The 17,173-nt window shown below is 39.9% G+C and overlaps 2 protein-coding genes across 2 annotated transcripts; one reads left to right on the forward strand and one right to left on the reverse strand.

The window, feature by feature from the left end:
* Positions 1–4,531: 4,531 nt before the first annotated feature.
* LOC104240852 (uncharacterized) lies at positions 4,532–7,048 on the reverse strand. The gene is made up of 3 exons (XM_070148333.1): positions 6,992–7,048; positions 5,128–5,298; positions 4,532–5,050 (listed from the first exon to the last, which is right to left on the reverse strand). The coding sequence occupies exons 1-3, from the start codon at positions 7,046–7,048 to the stop codon at positions 4,532–4,534; spliced, it is 747 nt and encodes a 248-aa protein (XP_070004434.1).
* Positions 7,049–12,521: 5,473 nt separating this feature from the next.
* On the forward strand, positions 12,522–12,863 carry LOC138870522 (uncharacterized). Its single transcript, XM_070148334.1, has one exon. The coding sequence runs from the start codon at positions 12,522–12,524 to the stop codon at positions 12,861–12,863; it is 342 nt and encodes a 113-aa protein (XP_070004435.1).
* Positions 12,864–17,173: the final 4,310 nt, after the last annotated feature.

Below are 17,173 nucleotides of genomic sequence, written 5' to 3' on the forward strand. Positions count from 1 at the left end.
TTAGCTTTCATTTTATTTTTCAAATGTTGCAGGCACAACATCTAGCTATTGCTCAGTTGCAAAGTCACCAGAAAACTCCCAACACGGTAGCATTGTGGACAACTCCCCCAGCTGAACAGGTACCGGAGAGATCAAGCGATAACGGGTCGGTGACCAATCCTGCCATCATAAAAATGCTCGGGGACCTCACTAGGAGGATCGAGTCGGGTGAGAAGATGATTGAAGCCATTGACAAAAATGTCGAAACCTATAACTCTAGGGTCGATCAAATTCCGGGTGCACCCCCGGTCCTGAAAGGTATGGATTCGAAGAAGTTCATACGATTCCCCGAGGAAGCAGCCCCGAAACCCATCCAAAGAAGTTTAGAATGCCGGAAATCCCAAAGTACAACAGGACCACAGACCCTAATGAACACATCCCTGCCTATACTTGCGCGGTAAAAGGCAACGATATAAAGAACGACGAGATCGAGTCCGTATTTCTGAAAAATTTCGGGGAAAAACTCTCGAAGGGGGCCATGATGTGGTATCACAACTTAGCTCCTAACTCCATAGACTCATTCGCCATGCTAGCAGACTGCTTCATAAAGGCACATGCCGGTGCCATTGATGTAGCAATAAGGAAATCCGACGTTTTCAAGATTAAGGAAAGGGAGAATTGATGCAGTGCAGGCTTTCACTCAAGGTCTGAATGAATGAAGCTCGGTGGCTTCAAAATAATTGAAACAGAATTTTATCGAGTATCCAGGTGTGACCTGGTTGGACGTCCACAACTAGTACCAATCGAAATTAGGGCCGAGGATGACCAGTTGGAAGCCCCCTCGGGCTTAGTATACCCAAGCAGGCTCCTGGAAAATGAGCCAAAACCCAACAAAGAAAGATATCAGCCATACGTCGAAGACAGGAGGAATGCCCGAGGCGCAACCCACCGTGCAATGATCGAAGGATAGATCGAGGACAGGACCCTCAGGGACTCACCAACAGAGCCAAATTCCATAGGAGCGCAGGGCCGATGGGGGCACCTCACTTGTCAGAATACAACTTCAACATCGATGTATCGGACATCATGTTCGCCATTAGTAAAATCAGAGACGCCAGATGGCCCAGGTCTATACAATCAGATCCTTCACAAAGGAATCACAACTTAGTGTGCGAGTTTCACAACACACACAACCACAGGACCGAGGATTGGCACCAACTCCGAGAAGAGGTAGCTCAACTACTTAACAAAGGTCATCTACGGGAATTCCTCAGCGATCGAGATAAAAAATCAGTTCCGAGAAAGCCAAGAAGAATAAAGCAAACGAGCCACAACATGTCATTCATATGATCTTGGAAGGCTCGATGCCCCGCAGCAACCCGTAATGAGAAGGACAAAAATATCCATCACCAGAGAAAAACAAACCCGGGGATATATTCCCGAGGACGCCCTCACTTTTAGCGAAGAGGACACCGAGACCTTGTCTTAGCCTCACAATGATGCGCTGGTAATCTATTTCCTTGTAAATTCTTTTCAAATAAAACGTGCATTCGTGGATTCAGGTAGCTTGACCAACATTATCAGGTCGAGGGTGGTAGAGAAGCTCGGACTGCTTGACCAAATCATGCCCATCACTCGAATCCTCAACGGATTCAACATGGCAAGTGAAACAACAAAAGAAGAAATCATACTCCCAGTCACCATGGCCGGCATGACCCAAAACGCCAAATTCCATGTCATCGAAAGAGATGAGGTATAACGCCTTGTTCGGACGGCTGTGGATACACTACATAAGAGTAGTACCATCCACTCTCCACCAAATGATGAAATTCCCAACAAAGGATGGAATTAAAACCGTCTACGAGGAACAACATGCGGCGAGGGAAATGTTCGCGGTGCACGACGTGGCACCGGTACCCATACCTCCGCTTACAAAAGAGCCAAAAGGGTAAGCAATCCACACCTCCTATTAAGCCTAGTTAAAAAAATAAAGGACCATACCACGTCCTTATCTCGAGTGATTAGAACATATCGACGCTCAAAACATCACTGGCGTGTCTCACACTAAGGTATAACTATCTCCCTTTTTATTATGTATTTCAGACTAACCCTTACATAGGCGCCCGATCGAAGAAATTAGAACGTTAACCCAGCTCAAAGACCTTGAGGTTTTAAAGCATCCGTTGCACTCTTTTCTTTCGACCGAGTTTTTGTCCCGAAGAGGGTTATACCGGTAAAGTTTTTAACGATCCAACATCTGCATGTTTCCTAAGGGAGATTCAACAAGTGTACGAGGTTTCTTTGGAAATTAAACTCAAAACACTGAGGGGAATTCCCCCCCGAAGGCCATCTTCTCAGAAAATCCAAGAAACGCCGAATCGGGCCCCTATAGGAAAATGATTTACCGCGCCAAATGGTCTAACGAACCGTGTCCGTATAGCCGGGCCCCTGACGGCAAAAATGTGTACGTTTGTACCAAATAATTGAATAATATTTGTTATCGAAGCATCTCACGCTCCAAAAGATGCTCAGTGCCTTCGCAAAAACAACTCCTCCGCCGAAAACATCCCAAACACTCGGGAACTGGCGTCAACAATTCAACGCCTAAATGACCTCCGAGTCGGGACTCCAAAATTGTAAGTCCTCAGATAAGGCAATGAGGAATCCGCTAAACATCTCCAATTCCAAAAGTACCTCAAATACTCTAACGTCAAAATCTCAAAAGAAAATTGCACGACCCCAAGGTCAGGATCTCAAAATCATGAGCCCTCGATGAGGCAATGCAGAATTTGCAAAATATGCTCCCGAGTCAAGAAACTCTTGACGACTCGGGGACTGCCGTCAAGTGCCATTTCCATTGACTCATCAAAATTCGAGGCCATAAGACCCCGTGCGGGCAGACTCGGTCTCGTAAGACCTACATAAGGCAACAATCGTATCTGTAAGTCCTCAATGGCATGAAAAATTGTAAGACCTCAATGGTCTAAAATTCTGTAAGACCTCAACGACATGAAAAACTGTAAGACCTCAATGGCATGAAAAACTGTAAGACCTCAATAGCATGGAAAGTTGTAAGACCTCAACAACATGTAAAACTGTAAGACCTCAATGGCATGAAAATCTATAAGACCTCAACGACATGATAAACTGTAAGACCTCAACGACAAGGAAAACTGTAAGACCTCAACGACAAGGAAAACTGTAAGACCTCAATGGCACTTAAAACTGTAAGACCTCAATGGCATGCAAAATTTGTAAGACCTCACTAAAGGCATAGACCCGATCCCAAAGTTTAGGCTACATATCTAACGTGTAAGACCCCTAAAAAGGCATACCCTTGATATAGATGCCGAAACTACTTCACTTGGGACTCAAAGGCTCCTGCTAAACATAAGTGACTCCGGTCACACGACTGTACCAGCCGAAGTAACGCGACTTAGGGACGCATGACCGTCTCTACAAGTCATAAGAGCCATTGTCGCTAGCCACACAGGCCTTCAATTACTCCGAATCAACTTCGGAAAGAACCAGTTAAACATGCTACCCTCGACATAGGAAAATGAGCTTCGATCATGTCAGCACCAAATCATAGGTTTCGAGCTACTCAGCCTCCGAGCCAAACCTCCCAAGGTAGTCGAACATCGCCGCAAGTTACTCGAAATCGAGGTTCTTCCCGAACCGACGATGAGTCAGGCAAAATTTACTTTAAAAGTCCTTAACGAGAGGAAAATAAAGCCTACATAGAAGGTCACATCGACCAAGCGCATAATAGCCATTGTCGCCAGCCTAATAAGCCTCAGGGCCACACACACTAAAAGGTCGCATCGACCAAAAGCGTAAGAGCCACTGTTGCCAGCTTAAAATTTGAAAACTTGAGGGTCAAAATGAGCTTGAGTCGTAATCCGATTTGGAGACCGGACCCAAAATAGTTACCTATACATGCCTAAGGGCAAAGCGTAAGAGCCATTGTCGCCAGCTTATATTAAAAAGTCACTTCGACCCAAAGCGTGAGAGCTATTGTCGCCAGCTTACATTAAAAGGTCACTTTAACCCAAATCATGAGAGCCATTGTCGCCAGCTTACATTAAAAGGTCACTTCGACCCAAAGCGTGAGAATCATTGTTGCCAGCTTACATTAAAAGGTCGCTTCGAACCAAAGCGTGAGAGCAATCACCGCCAGCTTACATTAAAAGATCGCATCGACCAAAAGCCGCTAGCCTAAAATTTGGCCATTTGGAGGTCAAATACACTCGAGTCGATGCCCAACTAGGGGACTAAGCCCAAAATAGGTGGCCTAACTATGCGTAAGAGAAAAAAAACGTAAGAGCCTACGGGCTAGTCCAATGAGCCCCGGGGCCACATCTCTACTCTGACGATTCCCACCAACACGCAAACCAGCTCGCCTGGCCGAAATCAAGACAGAAAAATATATTAAAGGAGTAAAGCCGCTAGGTTTTCTTTCATACACATGCAAGAAACGCAACCTCCAGCTACAAACATGCTCTGAAAATGCTACATACAAATGACAAAATCTATGCCCTCCCCCTGGGGGTTATGGCCTATCGGTCTTATCCTCGCTGTCCTCGGCATCGGGCAAAAGCAACCGAGCGTCACGCTCATCCGCCCTTGCTCGAGCCAATTCTTCCGAGAGGGCGAAGCCCTTATCACGGATCTCCTCGAGGGTCTTTCTTAGAGACATGCAACGAGCATACTCTTCAATCCTCCCTCCACGGTCGAGGACCCTTCTCAACTCAGCTTGAGCATCAGCAGCATTCTTTGAGTAGATGGCCATCTCATGGTCAGCTTTAGTCCGACTCATTGCAGCTTCTGCCCGATCGTCAATGATCTCAGCCCTGACTTTCAAAAGCTCAGACTCGAGCTTTGCAATCATTTCTGTCTGAACCAAAGCATTGTCACTAGCTATGCAAAGTTGAGCTTCAAAAGCCAGAAATTTGGCAAGAGCTTCCTTCCCCTCTAAAGCCTGAGCCTCGGCCAGAGTTTTCAATTCATCATGCTCACGCCTGGTCCGGCCAACTTCATCTCGAAGGCGCTCCAAGGCATCAGTCTTTTTCTGCAACTAAAATAAACTATGTATTAGCCCTGGGAGCTAGGAGGCAGAATGCACACTCACCCGGGATAGAAAACTACCTGCTCCTTCAGGTGGTTCTCATAATTCAGGCTCCGGCCCACCTCACACTGTAGATCTACTAGCTCAACTTTCTTTTCATCACAAAGGAGCCTCAGGGATCTCTCCTTGTCCAGAGCTTTCTGTAGCCTGACTTCACAATGAAGCAGCCCAGACTTAAGCTTGTTGAATGCCTGCAGAAGAAAACTCAATAAGGAAGGGAAGGCGCAAAGCTCGAAAAACCTGTGCCAAAACTCACAACAAATTGAAGCCGCTGGGCTTCTTCGAAGGCCGAACGCACACCTGCTAATCCAGTCCCTTTGGCCCTGAAAGAGCCTACTCCGGTCGAAGCACAATCACTTGGTGTATGCGATCCCGAGTTTCCGCAAAGGAGAAACCCTCTTTCCAGAACCAATAGCTGCGGACACGACATGCTCAGATGATGCTTCTGCTCCAAAGCCCCGGTCCCGCTCTGCCTTACTTTGAGCGCCATCACCCTGTGAAAGCACCTTTCATTCATTGTTACCATTCTTTAGCCCAAAAGTCGTCAACCCTTCCCCCTCTCCGAAGGAGAACAACCCGCTCTGATACCACTTTGTCAGGCCCCAACCTTGGGAGGCGTGGCTGGCACCCGGTGTCGCATTGGCCCGAGCGAACCACTTTGTAACTTTTTTTGTCTCTTTGTAAATATCATGGGCCAACATGCCCACAACTCATAATATTCAACTATAATTGGGCAACACCGTACCATTGATCCATTCCTCTTAGAACATAAATACATATGGGCCATCAAGGCCTCAGACATAATGTACAAAATGAAACTGTGTCTATAAAGCCTCTAAGATTATTTGACATCAATGGGACAGGGTACAGCCTACCCATAAGTCTATAGAAAAACTCTGGCATGATGACTTATAGACACTACTGCACTCCAAATAAGGTGGAGTCTTACCGATCCTTCGCTGAATACCAATCTCCTCTACTATGAGGGCATGTCAAACTGATTACCTATACCTACAGGCATGAATGCAGTGTCCCCAACAAGTGGACGTCATTACGAATAATGTACTGAGTATGTAAGACATGTAAATAAATATATAAAGAGCATGGAAGAAACATGGAGTAAAGGACTCAACCTGTAAGTCCGGATAACGCTATAAATTGTGAAATACTTATGGTGTCATGCATATGAGTATGAATGTCATGTCGTACATAGGTACATGTGTTCATAACATCTTCAAGCCTCTGAGGGCATCCCATCATATCATCTCGGCAACTGTGGACAAAATCATTAACGTATACCAGTTGATTAGGTGGTGGTACGTATATAACGCCGTAACCTTTTCCCATATCCCATATACATATATATATATATATATATATATATATATATATATATATACGCGTATATAACTCCGTTTGAGTCATGGGTAAATGAACATGTATAAATGCATGAAATGTATATGAAATACGTTAATAAAATCTCTCGGTACGTCATAAGACCATTATACCTCTGGTTAATGTCATGAAATAAACTTTACCAACTTACGTATTTTTGAGACCCGTGAACAGATGATAAAATAATATAGACACCCCTAGTATTTCCATGAATAGAGTCATTTATGAAAGTTGTGCATTTGCTCGTTTCGTTTTTATCGTATGGATCATGCCAAAAGAAATAAGTGATAGCCTTAACATACCTGAGCCAATTCTCCTGAGAAAGATTACATCAAGTCCTTGAACATTATGAGAAGAACATGAAACCTTCAATGCTACTCATCTATTAGCCTTTCTAAGTTGTAAATGGTAGGATATGACTGTATGATGCGTCAGTTTTTCATTCCATTTCACAGAGAAACGCAAGCAACCACCGGGTTCCCTTACTACCTTATCCGAATTAATCCATGATGACAACTGAAGGCTCTGTGAAGCTCTAGCCTCCATTTACATTTTCTACTCCACAAAACACCACAAGAAAAAATGTGTCCTTTTAAAATCAAAAAGAGCTGAAACAATACAATATCATGTCACTAAGCTTATGTTACCATATACGTATGAATCAAGGAGATGAAGACGAATACGAAGAATTAGGTGAAAGGGGAATAAATAGGGAAGCTATTCTGGGATTTGAGAGATATGTAGGTGAGGAGGTGTATGTGTAGATTTTATTGTATTCTCTAACAATGTGACACCTTTGTAAATGACTAATGAGTCATTAATAGAAGGTGAGGGGGCTGCCACGTGCTGATGGGGTGGGAAAGTTTAATCTCTATCCACTTATTAGGTAATAAGGTAATGTCCCGTTACCCGGTAATTAATAAATTACCCGCATAATTAAGAAATATTTTAAATTACTTAATTTTTTTACATATTTTTAATATACTTTATACACCGTAATATTACGGTCATGTGGTACCATGTAAAATAAATTCATACACTATTATTTCATTAAAACATCTATGTAAAGATACATATATTTTCTCAACTTATAATTTTCTTAATCTCATATAAAGAGTATACATTTTTGTATACTTAATTTTTAAAATGGTAAAAAAAGATAACTTTCTTTTCTTGTGAGAAAATATTTTCTACCTTTACAATAAAGAAAACCAACTTTTCAAGCCACCGTGTGAATCTTACTTTATTTAAGACCTTGGCTTAATCTATGTAAACAATATATGAAATTCTAATCATAGACAACATGCTTAGTCATAATTTTAAACCTGTATCACAATGAGTCATGCACTTTTGGTTTTATCCCATCACAGAAACTTTTGCATATCTAAACAAACCCAAAATTCATTCTCAAACCAATGCATACATCCAATTATTCTCAAACCAATGATACCAATCAGGACAATAATCATAAAATTGTACTCCCAAAAAGCAAGCAGTCACCCTTTTAAATTGAATGTACTCTAATTCTCAAATAACACTAAATGACAAGCTAGAGATCAAAACAAAAGAGGTTAACCACATGGCTGAATATATGCATAACCAAACATGTGGATGACTTAAATAACAGTCCATATACACAAGATCTCAAATGTCCTGAACTACTTACATACCAACCAAACTATCAGAACACTTGTTTTCATAAAAATAAAAGCAGCATTGAATTTTCTAGGAAATACTACACTACTGCTATATTAAAATGAACAGGTCAGGCTAAATACTATTACACTACATCACTAACTTAAGACATTCTAAGTGAATAGCTAACATTGATGGTTAAGGAAAAACAACATTCATTCATGGAATCTTCATGTAATTACAACTCTCATACTTGTATCTCATCTTCTATAGAATCAGTGAATACCTGAAAGTAAATGAAATAAGAAAGGGGAGAATCAGTAGTAATGACAACAGGGAATCAACAGCAGGTTCCAGTAACAAAGAGCAAACTAGCAAAACAATTTCAAAACCCAGAAAATGAAGTACTGCAGCCCAGAAATCAGTTTCAAACACACAGTCAAACCAGCAGACCTCTAAACCCAACCTCAATGACTAAATCTCAAACCATTTCTTAGTCCAAACAATCAGGCAATTGATTTAGGAAGAGGAGGATTTCAGATTACAAAACTAAAACTCAATGGAATAGTGTTTTCTACAGAAATTTTAGCTATTTTCTAGTTTTGGATTTTTTAGCTCTCTCCAATCTCTAACATCTGAATTGAACCCCAAGTAACTATGCCTTTTAGGCAAATTGCCATTCAACTTCCAAATTTACAAATACTTTAACATAGAATAATAGACAAGTAATTCGATCAAATATCCCCAAATCAAAACATGCATTGGTTCATCATGCTTGATATTAATCCATTAACCAACTTTTCAAGCCACCGTGTGACTGTTACTTTATTTAAGACCTTGGCTTAATCTATGTGAACAGTATATGGAATTCTAATCATGGACAACATGCATAGTCATAATTTTAAACCTGTATCACAATGAATCATGCACTTTTAGTTTTATCCCATCACAGAAACTTTTGCATAGCTAAGCAAACCCAAAATTCATTCTCAAACCAATGTATACATCCAATTATCTTGAGTACCCCAGAGGTTGATACCAATCAGGACAATAATCATAAAATTGTACTCCCAAAAAGCAAGCAGTCACCCTTTTAAATTGAATGCACTCTAATTCTCAAATAACACTAAATGACAAGCTAGAGATCAAAACAAAAGAGTTTAACCACATGGCTGAATATATGCATAACCAAACGTGTAAATGGCTTAAATAACAGTCCATATACACAAGATCTCAAATGTCCTGAACTACTTACATACCAACCAAACTATCAGACCACTTGTTTTCATAAAAAAAATGCAGCATTGAATTTTCTTGGAAATACTACACTACTGCTATATTAAAATGAACAGGTCAAGATAAATACTATTACACTACATCACTAACTTCAGAAATTCTAAGTGAATAGGTAAAATTGATGGATAAGGAAAAACAACATTCATTCATGGAATCTTCATGTAATTACAGCTCTCATACTTGCATCTCATCTTCTATAGAATCAGGGAATACCTGGAAGTAAATGAAATAAGAAAGGGGAGAATCAGCAGTAATGACAGCAGTGAATCAACCTCAATGACTAAATCTCAAACCATTTCTTAGTCCAAACAATCAGGCAATTGATTTAGGAAGAGGAGGATTTCAGATTACAAAACTAAAACTCAATGGAATAGTGTTTTCTACAGAAATTTTAGCTATTTTCTATTTTTGGAGTTTTTAGCTCTCTCCAATCTCTAACATCTGAATTGAACCCCAAGTAACTATGCCTTTTAGGCAAAGTACTAGGGCAGCCTTAAGAGTTTAGTTATCTCATTTTTAGTCCTTTTCAAATTTTCCGTTTTGCTGCTTAGTCCTTCATTTACTGACTTGTTGGTCAAGTAAGTATATTATGCAGCTTCTAGGAAGTTTCTCAAGTAGTTACTTGAGAGATTCTCTCAGCTAGATTTCCAAATCTACTCTTTAAGACTTTTTCAATTACCACATCAGACCACAAGGGTCAATTCTGACCCAAGACTTAAACCAAAATTTCTGGGCTTCCCTTGGAAATGGTCAAAAATGACCCCAAAGCCCAAAACCAATCAGAAAATCCATTTGGTAATTCATGAAAATCAGAAGAAGAAACCAATTAGATGTTTTCAAAACCAAAATCTAAACTAAATGAATGATTTAAACCAAATAATGAGCTAGAATTTACTATATTACCCAATCAACAACATCTAATTAAACTAATCATACGACTAGAAAAAAAATCAGAAACTTAAAGTCATAAGTGACAATTAAGCATGACGAGTAAATAATCTTACCAAAAACAACGTTTAAAAATTGAAAGGAAAACTAAAAAGTAGCCTGAACCAATGTAGATATGAATCAATCCAGAAAAAGAAACCTAGGTTCAGAACCTTGGTCAATTTTCGGTCTACTTCATGAAAAATGAGAAGAGAAAGAAGAGGAGTAGGAGGTGAAATAACAAAATGGACAGAAAAATAAAGAAAACTTACCGACTAAACTCGAAATAACATTGGACATCTTGATTTAAACGGAACTGATACTAATCACTTGTTCTTTGTCAAGAACAAATGAGTAACATCAATTCGCGTTGGCATATCTACCGGCAACAGAGAGGCCACCAGCCATGGATGTTCAGGCCTAGGGGTGTGCATTCGATTTATCGATTCTATTTTGACCCTTATCGATTATTAATTTGTAAATATGCTTATCGTTATTGTTTTAATAAGGTTTCAATTTTTTCGATTTCGATTTATCGATTTTTGGGCTTATCTATTCGGTTATCGATTACACTAATAAGAATATTTGTGGGATTCCACGGAAAGTATATCACTATAAACACGCCTAACTAATATGGACAAAAAGAAGCTAAAATAAGACGAGCACCGTTTATAACATAAAAATTGTGTCAACAAGCACATGCAATGAAACTAAAATGAGGGATCAAATGTATGCCACCAACACTCCAACGGTATAAAAAACAAATCAAAATACATCATACGACTAATTCTATTTTCCATTAATTTGAACTTCATTCCCTTGAGCTTTAAATATGATCATTCCTTAAATGTGGTAGAGGAAATAATAGGGTTAGGGATTTAGGGTAAAGGAAAAAGTATTATAGAATAAGGGTAAATTTTTTTGTCCTTTTAGTATATCTTATCGGTTTATCGAAAAACCGATAACCGAAGAGGACAAAATCGAAATCGAAATCGATAATTCGATAAGGAAAATTTCGAAATCGAAATCGATAAATCGATAAACTGATAACAAATAATCGATTCAATTTATCGATAAACCAATTCGAATGCACCTTGGCCAATCGGTTTGTTAGATTGGATGTTTCGAACCCAGCCGAATTCTTACTTGCGTGGTTTCTCAGTCTTTTTTATATGAATGCATTAGAGAGCGTCAGTTTGACGACCCCCATTTGCTTGTCCTTAAGGACACGACATAGCACGATGATGCTAAGGAGGTTTCTATCAGAGATGACAGAGTTTTGCAGATGTATGACCATATATATGTGCCCAATGTAGATCGGTTACGTGAGTTGATCCTTGAGGAGGCCCAAAGTTCGTGGTACTCCATTCATCCGGGTACCGCTAAGATGTAATTAGGATTTGAGGCAGCACTATTGGTAAAAGAGAATGATGAAAGATATAGTAGAGTATGTGGCTCGGTGCCTAAACTGCTAGTAGGTGAAGTACAAGCATCAAAGACCGGGCGGTTTGCTTTAGGGACTTGAGATTCCCAAGTGGGAGTGGGAGCATGTTACCATGGACTTCGTTGTTTGGCTCCCAGGGACTTTGAAGAAATTTGACGCAATATGAGTGATTGTGGACAGGTTCATTTCATTCCAGTGGTGACTACTTATACTTTAGAGTAGCTGACTCATATCTATATCCGTGAGATTGTTCATCTCCATGGTGTATCGGTGTCCATAATCTTTGATTGAGGCACACAGTTCACATCGCATTTCTGGAGAGTCGTGCAGCATGAGTTAGGCACACGGATTGAGTTGAGTACAATATTTCACCCTAGATGGACGGGCAGTCCGAGCGTACAATTCAGATTTTTGAGGATATGCTACGTGCTTGCATTATGGATTTCGGGGGTTCATGGGATCAGTTCTTCCCTCTTGCAGAGTTTGCCTACAACAACAACTACCAACCGAGTATTCAAATGGCTACTTATGAGGCCCTATATAGGAGACGGTGCTGTTCTCTAGTTGGTTGGTTTGATCCGGGTGAGTCTAGGTTGTTGGGCATGGATTTGGTATGGGATGGCTTGGAGAAAGGTCAAGTAAATTCAAGATCGGCTTCGTACAACACAGTCTAGGCAGAAGAGTTATGTTGATCAGAGGGTTCGTGATATAGGATTCATGGTTGGAGAGAGAGTTTTGCTCCTGGTTTCACCTTTGAAGGGTGTGATAAGGTTCAGGAAGAAGGGCAAGTTGAGCCCTAGGTATATTGGTCCTTTTGATATCATTGAGAGAGCTGGTGATGCGGTCTACAAGCTTGCATTGTCGCCCAGCTTATCAACAGTTCACACAATTTTCCATGTTTCTATGCTCCGAAAGTATTATGGTGATCCATCCTATGTATTGGATTTCAGCTCAGTCCAATTGGATAAGGATTTGACTCGTGTTGAGGAGCCGGTGGCTATCTTGGACAAACAGGTTCAGAAGTTTAGATCAAAGAACATTTCTTCATTGAAGGTTTAATAGTGGGGTCATACGGTCAAGGAGTCGACCTGAGAGACCGAGCATGACATGCAAAGTTTATCCTTACTTTTCGTCATCTCAGGTATGTCTCTATGCATATTCGAGAATGAATGTTTGTTTTAAGAGAGATGTAACGACCCGACCGGTCATTTTGTGTTATTGTACATCATTTCCCCATTTGGATACTTCACACATGTATAATTTTGACTTTATGACTTACGGGGTTGATTGGTTTCGTTCCGAGAAAGACTCAGGTTTATTTAGACCCTTTGATTTTTGGCTTAGAAGCCAACGCTGATTATGTTGACCAACCTTGAATTTTGTAAAAATGACCCCAGAACGGTATTTTGATGGCTCTGATGGGTTCGTATCATGATTTTGGACTTGAGTGTATGCAAGGAATCGAATACAGAGGCCCGTAGGTTGATTTTTGTTGTTTTGTCGGAAATTGGCAATTTGAGGTTTAGAAGTTTGACCGTAGGTTGAATTTTGGCTATCGAGTTCGAAATTTAGTTTTCAGGACTTGGAATAGTGCCGTTATGATATTTAGAAATTGTCTGCAAAATTTGGTGTCATTTGGAGTTGATTTGGTAGTATTCGGACGCTTGGTTGCAATTCTATAAGTTCTTGAACTTTTCTTTGAAATTCATGAGTTTTAATGTCCAATTTGTAGTTTTAGATGGTATTTTTGTGTTTTGATTGTGCGAGCGAGCTCATATGATGCTTTAGACTAGTCTGGATATTTAGTTTGGAACCCCTAGGGCTCCGATGAGTTTCAGATATGTTTTGGAAGGTTTGGAGTGAAAACAGGATTTGCCAGTGTGCTGGTGCTCTGATGTGACAAATGTGAGCACCAAGATCACAATTGCAAACATAGATGGGGGTCTCAGGTGTCGCAATTGAAATGCCTGGTTCGCACTTGCGAAGTCTGGGCTGGTTAGGTAAGTTCGCATTTGCGATGGGAACATGATTTGCATTCGCGAACCCACTGTCGCATTTGCGATGTTTCCCCTAGGCTGTCAGTGCCGCAATTGTGAGAAATTATTAGCAATTGCGACATCTACAACTGAACAAAAGGTTAGAGTCAGGATTTCATATCATGTTTATCATATTTTAGAACCCTAGGCTCGGTAGGAGGCAATTTGGAGAGGGGAGTTTCATCTACAAATTTTGGATAAGTCATTCTAACCAATTTCCAACTATATTTCATGATTATATCTTAGATTTAACATCAAATTTATGAGAATCAAAGAGGAAAATTGGGATTTTTTGTCGAAGTTTTGAGAAATGAATATTTGAGGTTTAAGAGTCGATTTGGACACAAATTTGAAAACTAATCACATATATGGACTCGTGGGGGTTATGTGTAGTAGGAATATACCATTGGACACGAGTTTTGATAGGGCAAGCCCGACGTTAACTTTTGTTGACTTTTTGGAAAATGTGTAAAGATCATAGCTTTATCTATTATAATTGATTTCTCTTGCATTGGTTGATATTATTAAGTCATTTTTGGTTAGTTTTGAGTTGTGTAGAGGCGAATTTTAGGGGAAAAACTATATTCGAGGTTGATTTGGCCTAATTGAGATAAGTATCATGCCTAACTTTGTATGGGGGAACTGCCCCTTGAGATTTGGATTGATTGTGTTATTTGTGTTATGTTAAGGACGTGTACGCGAAGTGATGAGTGTGTACACGGGCTATATATGGTATTTGACCTTTCTAGGTTATTTAGACTCTTTCTATGCCTTTAATTGAATTGTCATAATATGTTGTATCTTTCATTGTTAATCTACTCTTACACACTTTATTTGACATTGTTAACACTTGTTCTACTTCTTACTTGTTATATTTGATCTCATGTGCCTTAGTTGAGGCCGTTACTTTCCTTATTGTCTTGCTACCTCTTTAATTGAACTACTCTTATTTGAAGTTGTTATTTCGTGGAATATCTTGTTATTGAGTTATTGGCGTTGAAGTTGTAAAAATCGTTATCACATTGAGGTGAAGTTGTTAATTGTTGAGGTATATTTTCTTGTTGAGTGTTCCTCAATTATCTTGTTGTTATTGAGATTATTATGCACATTGTGGTTGAGCCATGGGCTAATTGTCGTGAAATATTGGTATTGTTGATTTTGGCAAGTCGTGGCATATGGGCACTTATGGTGCGAGTTGTTGTTGTGTTGTGATGTTGATACGCATGTAGTGGTATAAGGCCAGGGGTTGATATGCATGCAGTGAGATAAGTTGGGCTTAATACGAGTGTTGTTAGTAGGGGAACTACTTGAAGGCACATGGTGGGATAAGGTGGGCAACACCTGTAGCTATTTTAGGGAAAAAGATTTAAAAACTAAATGTGAGGCTCACGCGGTGATATAAGGAAAGATTGTGGTTGAAATTGTGAAATGTGAATACGAGGCAGCACCTCAGTTGTTATTCGCTTTGTACATTCCATGTTGAAAAGGTTTATCGGTTGAACAGTTCTTGTTGTTTTCTTCATTGTCTTACCTGTTTTTGTCTGTATTTGATTACTTGTGGTTCTCATCATGTGTTCCCTTCTTGTTGCCTTTTTGCTTTAAATTCTGTCATTAGCTACATTATTAAACTGCTTTGTTATTATTCATTTCTCCGCTTTTTGTTACTTCTCGTTATTATATTTTGTTATATTTATCTTGTCCTAGTAGGTGCATTGACCTGGCCTCGTCACTACTCTACCGATGTTAGGCTTGATACTTACTAGGTACCGTTGTGGTGTACTCATACTATGCTTCTGCACATTTATGTGCAGATCTAGTAACGTCTGTCCGTGCTGGACACTAGTGATTGATTGATTAGTTGCTTTTAGAGTCTTCAAGGTATACCTGCTTGACGTTCGTAGGCCTTGAAGTCACCTTCTGCTTTTGGATATTCTACTTTTATTTCTTGTTCCAAAACAGTATTGTATTCCGAGACTATTAGTACATTCTTGTAGAGCGTATGATTCTCTTCTACTAGGTTTTGGAGAGTTATTGATAGTTGTACTATTGAGTTCTATTATGATAGTTTAAATGGTTTAATTTGAAGTTTTATTATTATTTATGCTATTTCTCAATGCATGTTAGGCTTACCTAGTCTCAGAGATTATGTGCCATCATGACATCCTAAGGTGGGAAATTGGGATCCTGACACAACTTATGGATAAGTGTAGACACGGGAGGATTCATTGATTATATAGTGGTGGTGCTCAAGGAAAGGTCATAGAAAGAATTGAGGCTACACTGTCCTATGAGAAGGTTAGAGGTTATACGATTTCTTATGAGGTTTTTATAAAGAGTTTTACCCCCTTCCTAATGGTATGTATATACTATGATATGAGTCTAGATCGCTTGAGGTAGATGGTAGGACTGTCACGAGGTTGAATATGTATTTGGGCAACTGATTTGGAATGTTTTATGGTTAGTGCAACACGAGTCATTGTGTGTTTTTGGGTTATGTGATTGTAGCTGAAAGCCAAATTAGGGATCCTACCATCGACGATTGGATCACATGGTCATATGTTGTTGCATTCTTGGACTTCGCTGCGGTTGTGTATTAGTTATGGCTTGAGGAGGATGACTTCGAGATTGATTCGGGCAAGGAATTTGCTAGGGGCGTGTTATATTTCACCTTGCTATTATATGGAGGTTGTGGAATGGCTCAGGTTGGATAGTGCTTTGTGGATGTAGTGTGTAAAGGAAAATGATTCGCTTAGTCGTTTCTTTTTGGAGTATTCATATGCCAATGGAGCACTAATCGTTCGTCATGTTTTGCTATGTAATAGGAACTAGGACTGAGTGGGCGGTTCTCGTGGATAATTCTAATAATTCAAGGTTCAAGATATGGTACCTAAGGCTTTTTATATTTGTCGTGTGGCTGAGGAAATGAGATTGATGTTGGATTAGGGAAGAGTCTTGGGGTATTTCTGTAACATTATCGGTTTTGCGAGGCAGTGTTTGGTAGATGGAAGAACAACTTTAGATTCATAGAAGATCTCTTCAGAACATATATTTTGGTTTGAGGTACTATTGGGTGCATAAGAGATAACAAAGTGTCTTACGAGTCTCAGGACGACGAGATTTCATGTTAGGATCACTTGGGATGAATTTTGATTGAGGTCTATATTATACTGGGAAAGAGAAGTGTTGTCGTGAAGGCGGGTAATGAGTAACCGGAAGAAGTTGGGTCCATTTAGTAGTGGCTTGGATCAGCATGGTAATAGAAATGATAGGTTCCATTGGTATATCTCACGACCCAGAATCTTACCCTCGGGACCGTGATGACACCTAACATTT

The sequence above is a fragment of the Nicotiana sylvestris genome, chromosome 6, assembly GCF_000393655.2.
Source record: "Nicotiana sylvestris chromosome 6, ASM39365v2, whole genome shotgun sequence".
In the NCBI taxonomy this organism is placed as follows: Eukaryota; Viridiplantae; Streptophyta; class Magnoliopsida; order Solanales; family Solanaceae; genus Nicotiana; species Nicotiana sylvestris.